Source organism: Protopterus annectens, chromosome 9.part0 (assembly GCF_019279795.1).
Source record: "Protopterus annectens isolate FY-2018-M chromosome 9.part0, PAN1.0, whole genome shotgun sequence".
In the NCBI taxonomy this organism is placed as follows: domain Eukaryota; kingdom Metazoa; phylum Chordata; order Ceratodontiformes; family Protopteridae; genus Protopterus; species Protopterus annectens.
Genome location: NC_056743.1, coordinates 580,398,857 through 580,412,601, shown reverse-complemented (window position 1 = coordinate 580,412,601; position 13,745 = coordinate 580,398,857). Strand labels below are relative to the sequence as shown.

The 13,745-nt window shown below is 37.3% G+C and overlaps 1 protein-coding gene across 1 annotated transcript; it reads right to left on the bottom strand.

The window, feature by feature from the left end:
• Positions 1 to 948: 948 nt before the first annotated feature.
• Positions 949 to 13,409, bottom strand: NKX3-1 (NK3 homeobox 1). Its single transcript, XM_044082427.1, has 2 exons — positions 12,952 to 13,409; positions 949 to 2,300 (listed from the first exon to the last, which is right to left on the bottom strand). The coding sequence occupies exons 1-2, from the start codon at positions 13,259 to 13,261 to the stop codon at positions 1,891 to 1,893; spliced, it is 720 nt and encodes a 239-aa protein (XP_043938362.1). The 5' UTR covers positions 13,262 to 13,409; the 3' UTR covers positions 949 to 1,890.
• Between the last annotated feature and the right edge of the window lie 336 nt (positions 13,410 to 13,745).

Sequence of the window (13,745 nt, the reverse complement as noted above, 5' to 3'; positions counted from 1 at the left end):
AGCTACATCTGGAAATACTGTGTATGTCTATTTTTGTTCCAAGTGACCGTCCCTCACCAGTGTCAGTGGTAAGCATTCAGGCTTCTTGATAACTGGCCCAGAGAGGGGATGTCACAGTGTTACTGAAGTGAAAAAGGTTGGTGGTTGTATTGTGGTTGTGTCTGAAACTATGATGCATTTCAGAGAGAAGATTATTTGAATTTAAAGATGTAGAAGGTGAGCATGGGTATATTTTTCAAGTATTTTTGATAGGGGAAAGGATTGCAGTGGGCCTATAGTTATTAAATTTTGTAGATATACCATCTTTGTGTAAAGGTATAATAAAATATTTTTTTTCCTGATGAATGAAGATATTTTTGTGTATAAATCTATTTATCAATGTAGAGGTAGGAAAATAATTCCATCTGCAGCCATTTTTAAATAATCCAAGAGGAGCTGTTCAGCAGCTAGGATGGTTGATTTTAGCCTATGTAGGAGATTGTTAATACTGGAGGCAGATACTTGGCTGAAGTAAAATGACTGAGGATATTAAGCAAAGGCTACAAGTACTGAGAGGGTAGTGCAGGTATTAATGCTTTTGAGGGATGTTATTGCCTATGTAAAATAGTTGTCAAACTGTGTGAGAACCGAATCAGTAGTACTGTTAAATGTAGATATGCTGATACAATGACTATTGTTCTATTAACTTCTTAAATTAATACGAATTCTATACAAAAATTGCCCTTGATGTTAGGCCTTCATCCCCCATTATTTTTGGCTTTGTCCAGAATTCCTGAGTAAGGATGTTGAGAGGACTGACACCTTTAAGGAAATAATCATAGTGAATTTAAATTAAGGATGCAACATTCAGACTGCCTGTCTATATGAATGAATCATCAATATCATTGAAATCAAAGTGGTAGTGAAGATTTACATTATAAATGCAATGAAGACTTCACTTGCCTTTTGTCAGTTTAATTTAATAACTTTCAAGAATATGTACAAACTATTATGTAACTGTGAATAAAAGTCAGTTGAGACGGTTACCCAAACCTCAAATTAACTACAGCAAAATTCAAATATATATGATATAATCAGAAAAACTTTGGGTTTATTTCATTATGAATATACCACTAACAGATAAAGACAAAAAAATAATTCAAAAAAATTATGGTTTCATAAAAAAACCTTCCGCTGCATTATGGCACATTTCTAATATAGAAAATAACTGAGAATCTGCAAACAACTCTGCAAATACCACTTTGGATACAGCCACTCTTTGCAGTTAATTCTAAATTAGCACATTTTGTTATTTACAAATTTATTTGGTACAAAATAACTATATGTGTTTATTTTATTGAACCCTGATCACAGTATTTATCCCTATGTATTTATTTATGTATTTATTTTGCCAGATACTATTCTATAGAATGTTCAAGTGTATAAAGGATTCATTGATCTTTACAAAATGCATTTAAGATGTAAACACTGTACAGTTTGATTTATAAGACTGATTTCCTTAGGAAAAGTTGACATAGTGGCTGGAAATAAATGTAATATCCTTCAATCAGCACATCTATAGTTTTTAATAAGTCAATCTGTCTGCATTCACTTCCCTTGTACATATTTTGTCTGAGGAGGAAAATATCTCATAAATGATTGTTTTCACATACATATCAAGTTACAAATCAGAACACATTCTATACCTTTTTCCACACAGTATTATGGTATTTAATCTTTAAACAGCCTAACAATCTGAAAACACTTGCTTCTACAATACAAATGCTATGCTATTTGGTAACAGTCCCTTAATCAGTCTGTTTTATCCACTGATGGAATAGTAAAGTCCATTAAAAGTAGATGCACCTGTGAATTACAAATAAATAAAAGGATTTTGTGTGCTTCTCTGAACTACCACAGAGACGGACACCAAGTATTTACATAACACAGATAAGGATAGCATTGGTAGCTGGGAAACGTAGTCATTAATGACACCTTGCAAATTTCATTTTCTGAAGCATAGCTGGGCAGCCTTCTTTCACCTGTGAGGTCATCCTTTTCCAGACTCAGTTGTTTCCTTTTGGTTTTGTACCTGCGATTCTGGAACCAAATTTTTACCTGGGTTTCAGTGAGTTTCAGAGTCTTTGCCAGGTGAGCACGCTCGGGTGCTGTCAGGTATTTTTGGTAGCTAAACTTTTTCTCTAGCTCTAACACTTGCGTGTGTGTGAAGGCTGCTCTGGATCGCTTCTGTTGTTTCAGATTACTGTTTGTGTGTTTGTCCAGTTTTTGTGAGCTGGTTATTAATGTTGCCATGAAGGTTTCTGCAGAAACAAAAATGTAATAGAATACATATTAGTACAGAAAATACATATACTGAGATGAGTCTGTTCACAGTTATAAGTATCCTCTTCATGAATGTTTGAACATTAAATTTCTGAATATGATAATTGAATCTGAAATGAAAATGGATTACTAAACCACAGATAAAGTTTTTTTTTATTAGACACCTCTTTTACGATTATCTTTGATGCAGCTAGTGCAGACATAGACTAGAAACCTACAATTTTATATATATATATATATATATATATATATGTATATCAGCCAGAAAATCACCCACTAGAATTTTACAGTCTATGGAAAAATCACCAATCACTATAACCAAATAATCTAATACTGCAGATGAGCCTCTATATTCTAACAGTGTAGCTAAACTATGGAACCACATCCCACTACCACTGAAATCCATTCAGAATGCAGACTCTTTTAAAACACAACTAAAACTTAATCTATGAATCTCTCAGCCTCATATCACAAAAAATCTAGACAAAGCCAAAAATAATAGGGGGGGGGGTCAAAGCCCCAAAACTAGGGTCAATTTTTAAATATTGCTCTTACAAACTTAGAAAATTGCCAGAATAAAAGGTTGTGTGTTACCATGCATTTTCTGAAGGATATTAAGTCTGAAACTCAAATACCTGTCATTATTTAGGGAATTCAATCCTCAGTGCTTAGCCATAAAAATCCAGAAAACCACAAATTTTATGAGGAGTTGATCAAAAATATGAGGCAAAAATCTGGATAGTCTGCAAAAATCTGGACAGCTGAGAGGTATGTTCATCTATGAAATCAATGGATCTGTTCCTGGATATCTGCAGGATATACATAATTTTGTGACGGTGCTCACCCTTTACCTCCATACTTCTAATATAAATCTTACGATAGCTATATATATAATTATCTATTAATCTACTTTATACACCATCTTTTAACATCGAGCATTTGGAGATGTGTATTAGTGGATTTATAAAATCGATAAAAGATCTTGATCTGATCTATTATCTGTTTAATAAATCCACAAATACAACTCTTTGAATGCTCCATGTTCAACATTTACTAATGAATAAGTATTTTTATACTGTAATAGTTGCCTTTATTTCATATAAATGTAATCTAATTAGCAAATGAATGTGTAATTGTAAATGTATATTCCATAATGTCTGTTGGTGCATATTACTAAATTTCTGTTTAAAATGTTTGTTATATTTTGTAGCTTCTCTCCCTGGGCCTCCACTGAGAGCAGGTTTAAACCCTGTCAGACAAACACAGTAAACAAAAGCAAAATAAATAAAAATAAAAAATAAAATATGCTTCTCAGCAAAGGGGCAGTCAGAAGGACCAACTCAAATGAAGATGAAGAAAAAAGTAGATGACAGAAATATCCATCTATCCATGGATCGATCTGTCTATCTATCTAAGTATCTATGTATCTTTCTTTTTTTCTAATTCTTCTGGTGAGGATCATGGTGGTGGCAAGTGGAGTATGACAAACCAGACATCTGTATCCCCAGCAGAATTCTTTATTTATTCTGTGGGGATCCCCCAGTATTCATAGCTCATTTAAGAAATATAATCTCTCCAGCAAGTCCTTTCTGTCCCCAGTGGGCTATGCCTGGTGGACCTCTTGTGGAAAGAAACCAGAGTGGATACTCACAGATATCATAACCATCTCAGCCTAGTCTTGTCCATCCAGAGGATCAGCAGTTCTACTCTGAGGCATTCCCAGATAGTTGAGCAGCTTGCACCGACACAGAGAATCAGCCCATTGTCCTTGAAAAGGATAATTTCAGCCATTTATATCTACAATCTCATCCTTTTAGTCACTATGCAAGGCTTGTGAGCATAAATGGTTTTATTGCACAAACTGACTGGTAAATTCAGAGCTTCAGCCTAGGACTCAGTACTTACTTCATCACAGTGGCTCAGTTCCATATCTGCAGGACTGCTTTCACTGCATCCATCAACATGTCCAGCTTCCAATCTCCTTTACCTTCATTTGTGAAAAGACCCCAAGATAATTAAATACCGCCTCCTCACCTGTATAAAGAAACACCTCACTTTTGAGAAAGAACCATGACCTCTGATTTGATGATAATGATTCTCAACCCAACAATTTCACACTCATAGCAAACCACCTCAGTGTATGCTGAAGAACACAGGTACCTAGGACCAAGACGACAACACTGGCTGCAAATAACAAGGATGTGACCCTTACATCCCCAAGCTGGACATTCTTTAAACCTCACATATCCACTTATGTACTGTCCATGAAGTTCACTGACAGGAGGGAAGACAAGTCAGATCCTTTGTGGGAGTCCTGCTCCAACCCTAAATGTATGTAAATTAGCACCAATACTGTGAACACAACTCATACTGCATGAACACAGGGACCGAATGGCATGTAGCAGCAGCTGTGAAATGCAGACTGCTGCAGCACCTCCCATAGGACATTCTGGGCAATGCAGTGATAAGCCTTCTCCAGGTCCTTCAGGTCCATAAAATGCATGTAGAAAAGAGTGGAAACACACAATCACTTGGAGAAAAGGCATACGTGAATCAATAAAGCCATGACAGTCAACACCATTCCAAATGTGAGACAGTGGAAACAAGATGATGCAGTCTAGGGCTGCTTGGTCCATGTAGCCACTATGTTTCAATTCCAGAAGGGCAGGCTACAGATATTACTGATGTAATGATCTGAGTTCTTCACTGACCAAAAGATATCCTTCTACCGCCCTCATCTAAAATTTCCTTCTGTACTTGATTTTGTTTTTATATATACATCTGCAGTGGTGCAGTGGTAGCATTGTTGCCTCACAGCAAGAAGTTCTCCCATTTGATTCTCGGCTGGAGTGTGGGGAGTGCCTTCTGTGTGGAGTCTGCATGACCTCCCCGTGGTTGGGTGGTTGGTGAAAGACATGCATAAATGGGTGTGCCTTTGTTGAAGGTTGAATGTTGAGCTGGCACCTCAGTGTTTGTCAAAATCTACTGCCAATCATTAGCAGACCGGAGTTCCGCTGTGGCGACCCCTAACCGAAAGACAACAACAACTTGATTTTGTTTTTATCTTATAATGTGTAAACCTGCAATCTTTGGTGGAAAGCTGTTGCTAATATATGAACCCACTACACTCTCCAATTAAGTCACTGCATTTCAATCCCAAGTGGATAAAAGTAAACATAGTACTGGTGCAAGGGGAAGGAGTGTTTCTCGTACGCAGTTTAGGTCTTGTTTGATTTAAATTGGAAAGTGCAGAGAGTTCATGCAGTAGCAGCAGTTTTTCACCAAAGATTACAGATTTATGCATTAGTAGTGGCCCTTATAAATGACATTGTATTTAAAATACTGTTAAGGATGCAATGTCTTACTAAATTCAACTACATACAGGGAATATTTCTACAATATTCATGAGTTCATTAAACCAGGATGCTGCCTAGAAGCCTGGTTTCATTGATCCAGGTTCTAAATGAGAAAACTGATAGGATGACTTTAAAAAAAAAGAAAAAAAACTCTACCACAATATGTTGCTTGCTACTACAGTGATGTTTATACTATTAAGTCAGGTAATACTATATATATATATATATATATATATATATATATATATATATATATAATTGTGTGTGTGTGTACATATATATATGTATTCATTTTAGAATATTGAAAGCCCATAACATTGAAATTCAAAACATTGATATGTATATATATATATATAGATACACTTTGACCAAAATCCTGAAAATTCAAAACATTGAATCCTATAACATTGAAAATACATAGAAAGCCAACATTTAATATATGCCAACACAACTACAGACAGAAACAAACAAACAAACCATATTGCACTTCTCCAACTATAAGCAGGGGGGCAAGCACCCCTGCACCCCCCACACCCTCTGCTACTTAACTATACCAACACCAAGATCACACTACACAGAACAAAATAGCAAACATACCATTCCGTGCTACATGACTGCCTGTTTAAATTGTAAAATCTATCCTCAACTTTCTCTTAGAAATACTACTTCACTGTTAAAACATTACACATTACTATATATCTCTCCGATACTTACCAGAGTTTCATGGGTAACTTCAGTCATGTTCCATTCTTACTTGCTATACTACAACATAACACATCTTAGTGTAGTGTAGTGGGATCTTGGAGCTGATATATTTAAGTAGCAGGGGGTGTGGGGTGCAGGGGGGCTTGCCCCCTGCTTATAGTTGAAGAAGTGTAATACGGTTTGTTTTTTATTTCTTTCTGTATGTAGTTGTGCTGGAATGTAGTACATGCTGATTTCCTATGTATTTTCAGTGTTATGGAATTCAATGTTTTGAATTTTCAGTGGTTTGAATTTTCAAGAGTTTGGTCTCAGTGTTTTGAATTTCAATATTGTGGGCTTTCAGTGTCCTAAAGAGAATACACACACACACACACACACACACACATATATATATATATGTATGGATCACCTTCGATTTACCGAAACGCCAAACCACCGAAACACAAATCACTGACACCAAAAGACCGACAACAAAAAATACCGACAACGCAAAACACTGAAAACCATGACACTGACACACTACACGTAAACAACACAGTACACTACATGACATATCCACTAGCCCTAACCCAAACCCTAACCCTAAGGTCCGACACTACCGCACACTTACCCTACCTGCACCCTAACCCTAACTCACTTACCCACCCCTAACCCCAAGGTCCGACACTACCGCACACTTACCCTACCTGCACCCTAACCCTAACTCACTTACCCACAACTAACCCCAAGATCCGACACTACCGCACACTCACCCTACCTGCACTCTAACCCTAACTCACTTAACCCACCCTAAAACATAAACCGTCACTAACACACACTTACATTACCCAAACCCTAACTCCGACACTAGCACTCACCTTTCACACACCCTAACCCTACATCCCTCACTATTGCACACTTACCTGTCCGCTCCCTAATCCTAAATCCCTCACTATCGCATACTTACCAAGTCGCGCTTACACATTCCCCTTGTCGGTCTTCCGGCTGTCGGGATTCCAGCATGTTGGTCAACTGCGTTGTCGGTCCATTCGCGTTCCTCTTCCGCGTGTCGGCGAATCGGCGTGTCGGTCAACTGAAGGTGATCCATATATATATATATATATATATATATATATATATATATATATATATAGTTACACTTCAGAATCTTGAAATACTGAAATATCGAACTTCATTAGCTCGAGACCGAAGTATTGAAACTGCACTTGCACGAAAGGGCAGAATGCCAAATGCAGAAATGTCAAATCTGTAGTTGTGGAGGCATATATGACGTGGGATTCCCTGTGTTCGTAATGTGCGGTCTGGTATGTGGATATAGCTGGAGATTCAGGTAAGTGATGTTTTAGTAGGGGTTTTAGGTAGGAATTTGAGTGTGTGTGAGTGTGTTTGGAGTTTTGAGGTGTGGGTTAGGGTAGGTAGGCAAGTTTGTGAGTGTGCAAGTGTTGAGAGTGGTGGTATTTGTACGTATGTGGTGTGTGTTTGTGCAGGGGGAGTGTAAAATGTGTAGCGGTGTTTTTGTATGTTTTTGTTTTTAGTGCATCCTCAGAGTTAGTATATATAAGTAGGGAGATGTGGAGGGCTTGGTCCATGCATGTGTTGTTTTGTAGTGTTGGTTTGTAGTGTAGGGGGGAAGATGTATGTGTGATTGTTTTTGTGTGGAGTATGTACGTGGGCAGTTGCAATTTTAAATTTCCTGCTTTTGGGGTTTCGGGTTTTGAAGTTTTTGGGTTTACAGTCTCGAGATACTGACGTTTGATATTTCAGTATTTTGGGATTGTAAAGTGAAACTATATATACATATATATATATATATATATATATATATATATATATATATATATATCTACATACACACATATATGGGTCACCTTTAGTTGACCTAAAGTTCATTTGCCAGACAGAAATTTCCGGCAGCCCAATTGCCTGACAGTTCATTTGCCTGACAGGTCATTTGCCCAACAATTAGAAAAAGGCAAATAAAAGGTATATGTCATTTTCCCCACAGTAGTGCGATCCTGGATTTAGAATATATAGTATAGGGGTGTTGGATGCAAAGCCCCTCACCTACTTTCATTTTAGTGAACAATAAAAAAACAAAGTGGACAATATAAAACCAAACCCCCCCCCCCCCAACTATATATTCTAACTCCAGGATTGCACTACTGTGGGGAAAAGGACATATACCTTTTATTGCCTTTTTCTAATTGTTGCCTGAAATTTCAGTCAAGCAAATGAACTGTTTGCCTTTTTCTAATTGTTGCCTGAAATTTCTGTTGGGCAGATGAACTGTCAGGCAAATGAAGGTGATATATATATATATATATATATATATATATATATATATATATATATATATATATATATATATAAATCCTATGGCAAATTCATTGCTGGAACATTTCTTCATGGTTTCCCTTATGTAAGTGTAGGGACAGCTTCACTAACAAAACGGAATAAATGAAACAGATGGAGAAAGTATTTGAAAATTATGCTGAGTTTCCATACAAGAACATATTCTAATGTTACAAATCCCGAACTTTTATTCCATGCATTTGTTCTGAATTCCAAACTGATAAGTGCAAATGTGGATAGAGTCCAGCCTTTATACAGTTGTCCAAAAAGCTGGCAAACTCAAAATCACTTTTAGTACAGACAGTGCAAATAATATGGCTGTCATTAAAAAAAACTAATCAACTAACTAAACAAATAAGCCAATACCATACCTCTCAACCTCTTAGAGCAAAAAATCTGCGCAAAGACTAAATGATGGGGGACAAATAGGGACACATTTTAGCTATTGCTCTTACAAGCTTAAAACGTTGATATAATAATAGGTTTTGCATTAGCATGAATTTTCTGAAGGATGTGGAGTCTTAAACTCAAATATTTGTCATTATTTAATGACTTCAGTCCTCGGCTATTTACCAGAAAGGTGCAGATTTTAGGAGGAACACACCAAAAATATGAGGCAAAACTCTGAACATTCTGCGAAACTAAATCTGAAAACGTGGATTTCTGCAGATGTAAATATTGTATTTATGTACTATTTTTCCTCAGACAATCATCTGACGAAGCCATGGTCAATTTCTAGAATTTACAGATGACAGCTTGCAATGTGACTTTATATGCCATTCCTCTGTGAATTAAATAACCATTTTGACACAAATCTGTGAATGTGCGGACAAAGAAAGATAACACAAAAATGAAATTAGCACGCAAAAAGTGTTTGTGAGGGGAATAAGTGAATAAAGTATAAAAAGTCAAAAGTTAGAAATACTGACGGATTATTGTGTTACTAACTAGTAAATTATCTGTAACCAATAACATTTTACTTTTCTCATCCTGTAGTGTTATTCAACATCTGCTAGATCTTTAGGGTAAGGACAAACACGCAATATGCCCCACTAAATAAAAAAACTTACAGATTTATGACGTGTAGTAAAATGCACTGAAACAAGGAACGCGTGTAACGTTAATGTCTGTATTATTTTGAGTTTTTACTCCTCCTTGTTTGCACCTCAAACAGAAATCGCGGAAAGGAGATAGTCACATTTGTAGGTATAATCACTGACGATATCAGATTTTATTTGAAATAAAAATATGGGGCATTTGACAAATAGTATGCTGTACCTAGTAGAGACGCATGGCTAAAGACTTTCCACCGGAGTCAAAAAGTGTTCTGATCAATGAAAATGTTTATTTTATGAAATATGACATTTGTCCTCATATACCATACCCATACCTATCAACCTCTTAAGTGCAAGGAATCTGGACACAGTCAAAACTAATGGGGAATAAAGGCTCTAAACATGGACATATTTTAAATATTGCTCTTACAAACTTTTGAAATTGCTACAATAACAGGTTTAACGTTAGGGTGCATTTTCCGTCTGATATTAACTTTGAAATTGAGGTGTTTATCATTATTATTTAAATCCCCAATGAGTTGCCAGAAAACTACAAATTTTATGAGGAACAAACCAAAAATATGATGCAAATATCTGGACATTTTTCTAAAATCTGGATAGTTGAGAGATGTAACCAACTTCCACCCCCAAAGGGGGCACAGAAGAATGTTATTTTAGCACAGCAATGATCTTTTTAGTTGTAAACTCTCAGTTTTGTAGTTAAGTAGTGAGGAGGAATAAATCACATTACTATATAAATAAATGAACTGCAGACTATTGCATCTGGAAATACACGTTATAGTAATATACCCCAAAACACACACACACACACACACACACACACACACACACACACACACACACATAGAATTTGTTTGTTTGAAAAAAAAACGGCGACTGCAAAATGTGCTTTCATTTAGGGTACTAGGTATACTCGTTTTTTATCTTCCCCAATCATTTTATTTATGAGACGATGACGTGTAAGATACGGGATACATTTTGTGTCTGTAATCTTCCCTACCCTGTTCCCTAGAAAGCAAAATGGAATATTAAACAAAACTAGGTTGTTAGAATACTGTTGTAATATGAAACCATTTATGTAAATTACTCCATAACATTTGTTTATCAATACAGTTGTGTTACTGTTTAAAAATCAAAGTTAAAAGTAAAACAGCAAATGTGGCATTTCTACAATCTGACTGCATCCATAAATTAAGAAGTAACTATAAAACAATAAATTAATAACCTTACAAAAGGCACGAATTGCTAATCCGGTTTAAATTATACAGCTGGATCAGATCGTTCTTAACCGATTATAAATATATGTGTGTATAACCCCTACAAAATCCAAACGGACATTGGAAGACTTGAATTTTTGGTGTCTAGAAACCACTCATTACCTCGTCTCAAGTGCTTTCACTGTTTCTTACAAGGGTCTTACTTTAGGATAAATTGCCTTGCACATGATGATTACAACCTGATGTGGTTTGTTAACACATTGTACACGTCATTATATGAACAAAATGTTACCTGTCAACTGTCCAGATTTTCCCAGAATCTCCAGATTTTTTCCTCTTATTTTCATCCGTTCCTCATAAGGTTTATGGTTTTCTGTCAAATCACTGGAATGACTTGAGGACTGAAATCACTAAATAGTGACACAGTGCATAGCGTTGTGTCCTCACAGCAAGAGGTTCCTTGGTTCGATTCTCGGCTGGTGTGCCTTCTGTTCTGAGTCTGCATGCCCTCCCTGTGTTCCCGTGGGTTTTCTCCCACATTCAAAAGACATGCAGTAGGTGGACTTGGACACTCTAAACTGGCCATATACGTGGTGTGCGAGTATGTGGTGTGGAAGAACTACCGCAGCAGGCTTAGCCACCCGGAGTATAAACCTTGACTCTAAATGATTGTCACTGGTTGTAGTGAAACCCTGACACGTGCAAAAATGGAAACAAAAAAAAGGTGAAGATGGATGGATTTGAGTTTCAGACCGCATATCCTTCAGAAAAAGCTCCCAATCACAAGTCCTGTTGTTATAGCAAATTTTATAACAGCAATATTTAAAATCTGTGCCTATTTTGGGACTTTGTCCCCCTAAATGCCAGGCTTATCCCATATTTCTTGTGGTAAGAGGTTGAAAAGTATGCTTACCTAATATCTTATTACTGAAAATTTAAAAGGGGTATCTTACAAACATCTGTTGATAAACTAACGTCGTATCCAGGATATCTTTCCCTGCCACTAAGAGCCAGGCTACAACTTTGAATTTGATAAAGCCAAGAATTAATGCAATATTCGAATTTAAGTATTTTTACCTGCTATTGCAACCAGAAATCGAGTACGGATAGCTTTACTCAGAGAAACTGGAGAGGAAGCAAATGTCTAAAAGTCAAACATCGCATACCACTGTCCCGAGAAACATTACAGCGACTTAAGGCACCGCCTGCCCCTCTTTTCTCAGGGTGACCCCAATTTTGGGCAGTGATGTCCTGCCAAAACATAAAACATTGCAAACGTCCTTCTGTGGCAGAAAACTATGACTATCTACCTGTCCTGAAGCATTTAAGCTAGGAAGCAATAAAACAACTTAAACTTCTACAAAGAAGTCCTTTTTTTGGATATATCAGACAGCAGAACCTCAGCATTGACACCGCATACCCCTCAATTGACTCCGAAAACCCCTCAACTGCTATAATTTAGGCATATGATTTTTCCCATAAGATTCAGCTTTCCTCCTCCTAGGTTTACTGGGTTTCTTCATAAAGCTAAATTTGTTTAAGATTGCAAACAAACGATGTCTTTATAAAGACGCCTCCTCTAACCATAGGAGATGCAATGCCTGAAGCTGCCCTCTATCATTTCATAAGAAAATGCTTCTCTTTCTGTCCCTTCGCTATAATTTTAAAGCATGTTCCGTTTTAATTGCCAGAAATTGACCTGTACGGTTTTGATTGGGGCAGAGATAGTTGGCACAACGCACCCATCCATCTATACCCCCTTTTCTCATTCTGCACATGGGCTCGGGGTGCCATATCAACGCTGACAATCATCTATAGCCAGTGCTCACATCACCAGGTGGCTAGCCCTGCCACAAATGGTTGGCATAGTACCTCTTTAGTAGTAATAGTGTAAAGGCGTTTGGTGATTGTCTTTGACCTTACCTTTCTTACTTAGAAACGAGTTCTGAGCTGTTGTCAACACTGCTGTGTCCTCGCTTTGCTCAGGGTCCTTACTGCTCCAGTGCCAGGAGACAGGATCATTGATCACATCTGCTAAGGACAAGGCACTATCATCAGTTGGTTTGTACGGATCTGGCAGCGTTTCACTCTTTGCAGAGTACTTCTGCTGAGGGAGTAAGTCTGGGTATGGTGCCCGTGGTTCGCTGCCCAGTCGGTCACTCAGGATGTCTCGGATAAAGAATGACTTCCCTACTTTGGCTGACAATGCAGAGAGTCCTGACATTGTCAACATCAATAAATGACCCTCTATAAATAGACTCGAATCCAGGCAGATGTTTTTTTGCCAGATCAGCTTCTCAATTAGTTAATTGAACCAAACTATTATTAATATCCAAAGAGGACAGACGGTGCCTGAGACTGTTGGCTTGACAACACAACTATAACTTTTTCCCTTTTCCCTCATTGATTTTATACACCCGGGAGGTTGGTGCCTGGGAGATATCTGATTGGTTGCAGACTCGACTCCGTTTCATGATGGACAAGGGAAATGTCAAGCTGTTGTATAATTAAATATCAAGTATCAAAAGTCTAGGGTCCTAAAGTGAGGCGGAGCGAAGTAATCCCGCCTCCATTCCAGGCTACTGGAATTAAATGCCCACGTTTGTTTATCTTGCTGGTGGTGGTTTTCCAGGAATTAGAATCCTGCTTGCACTCTTTATGCAAGAAAATAAATTACATCACTTTGCAACAAATGGGACACCCCGAAATTTTAGCTA

Coding starts and splice junctions, on each gene's coding strand:
- NKX3-1 (XM_044082427.1), bottom strand. CDS start 13,261: ATGTTGACAATGTCAGGACTCTCTGCATTGTCAGCCAAAGTAGGGAAG. Junction 2,301..12,951: donor CTCGTTTCTAAGTAAGAAAG/GTAAGGTCAAAG, acceptor TTGTTTCTGCAG/AAACCTTCATGGCAACATTA.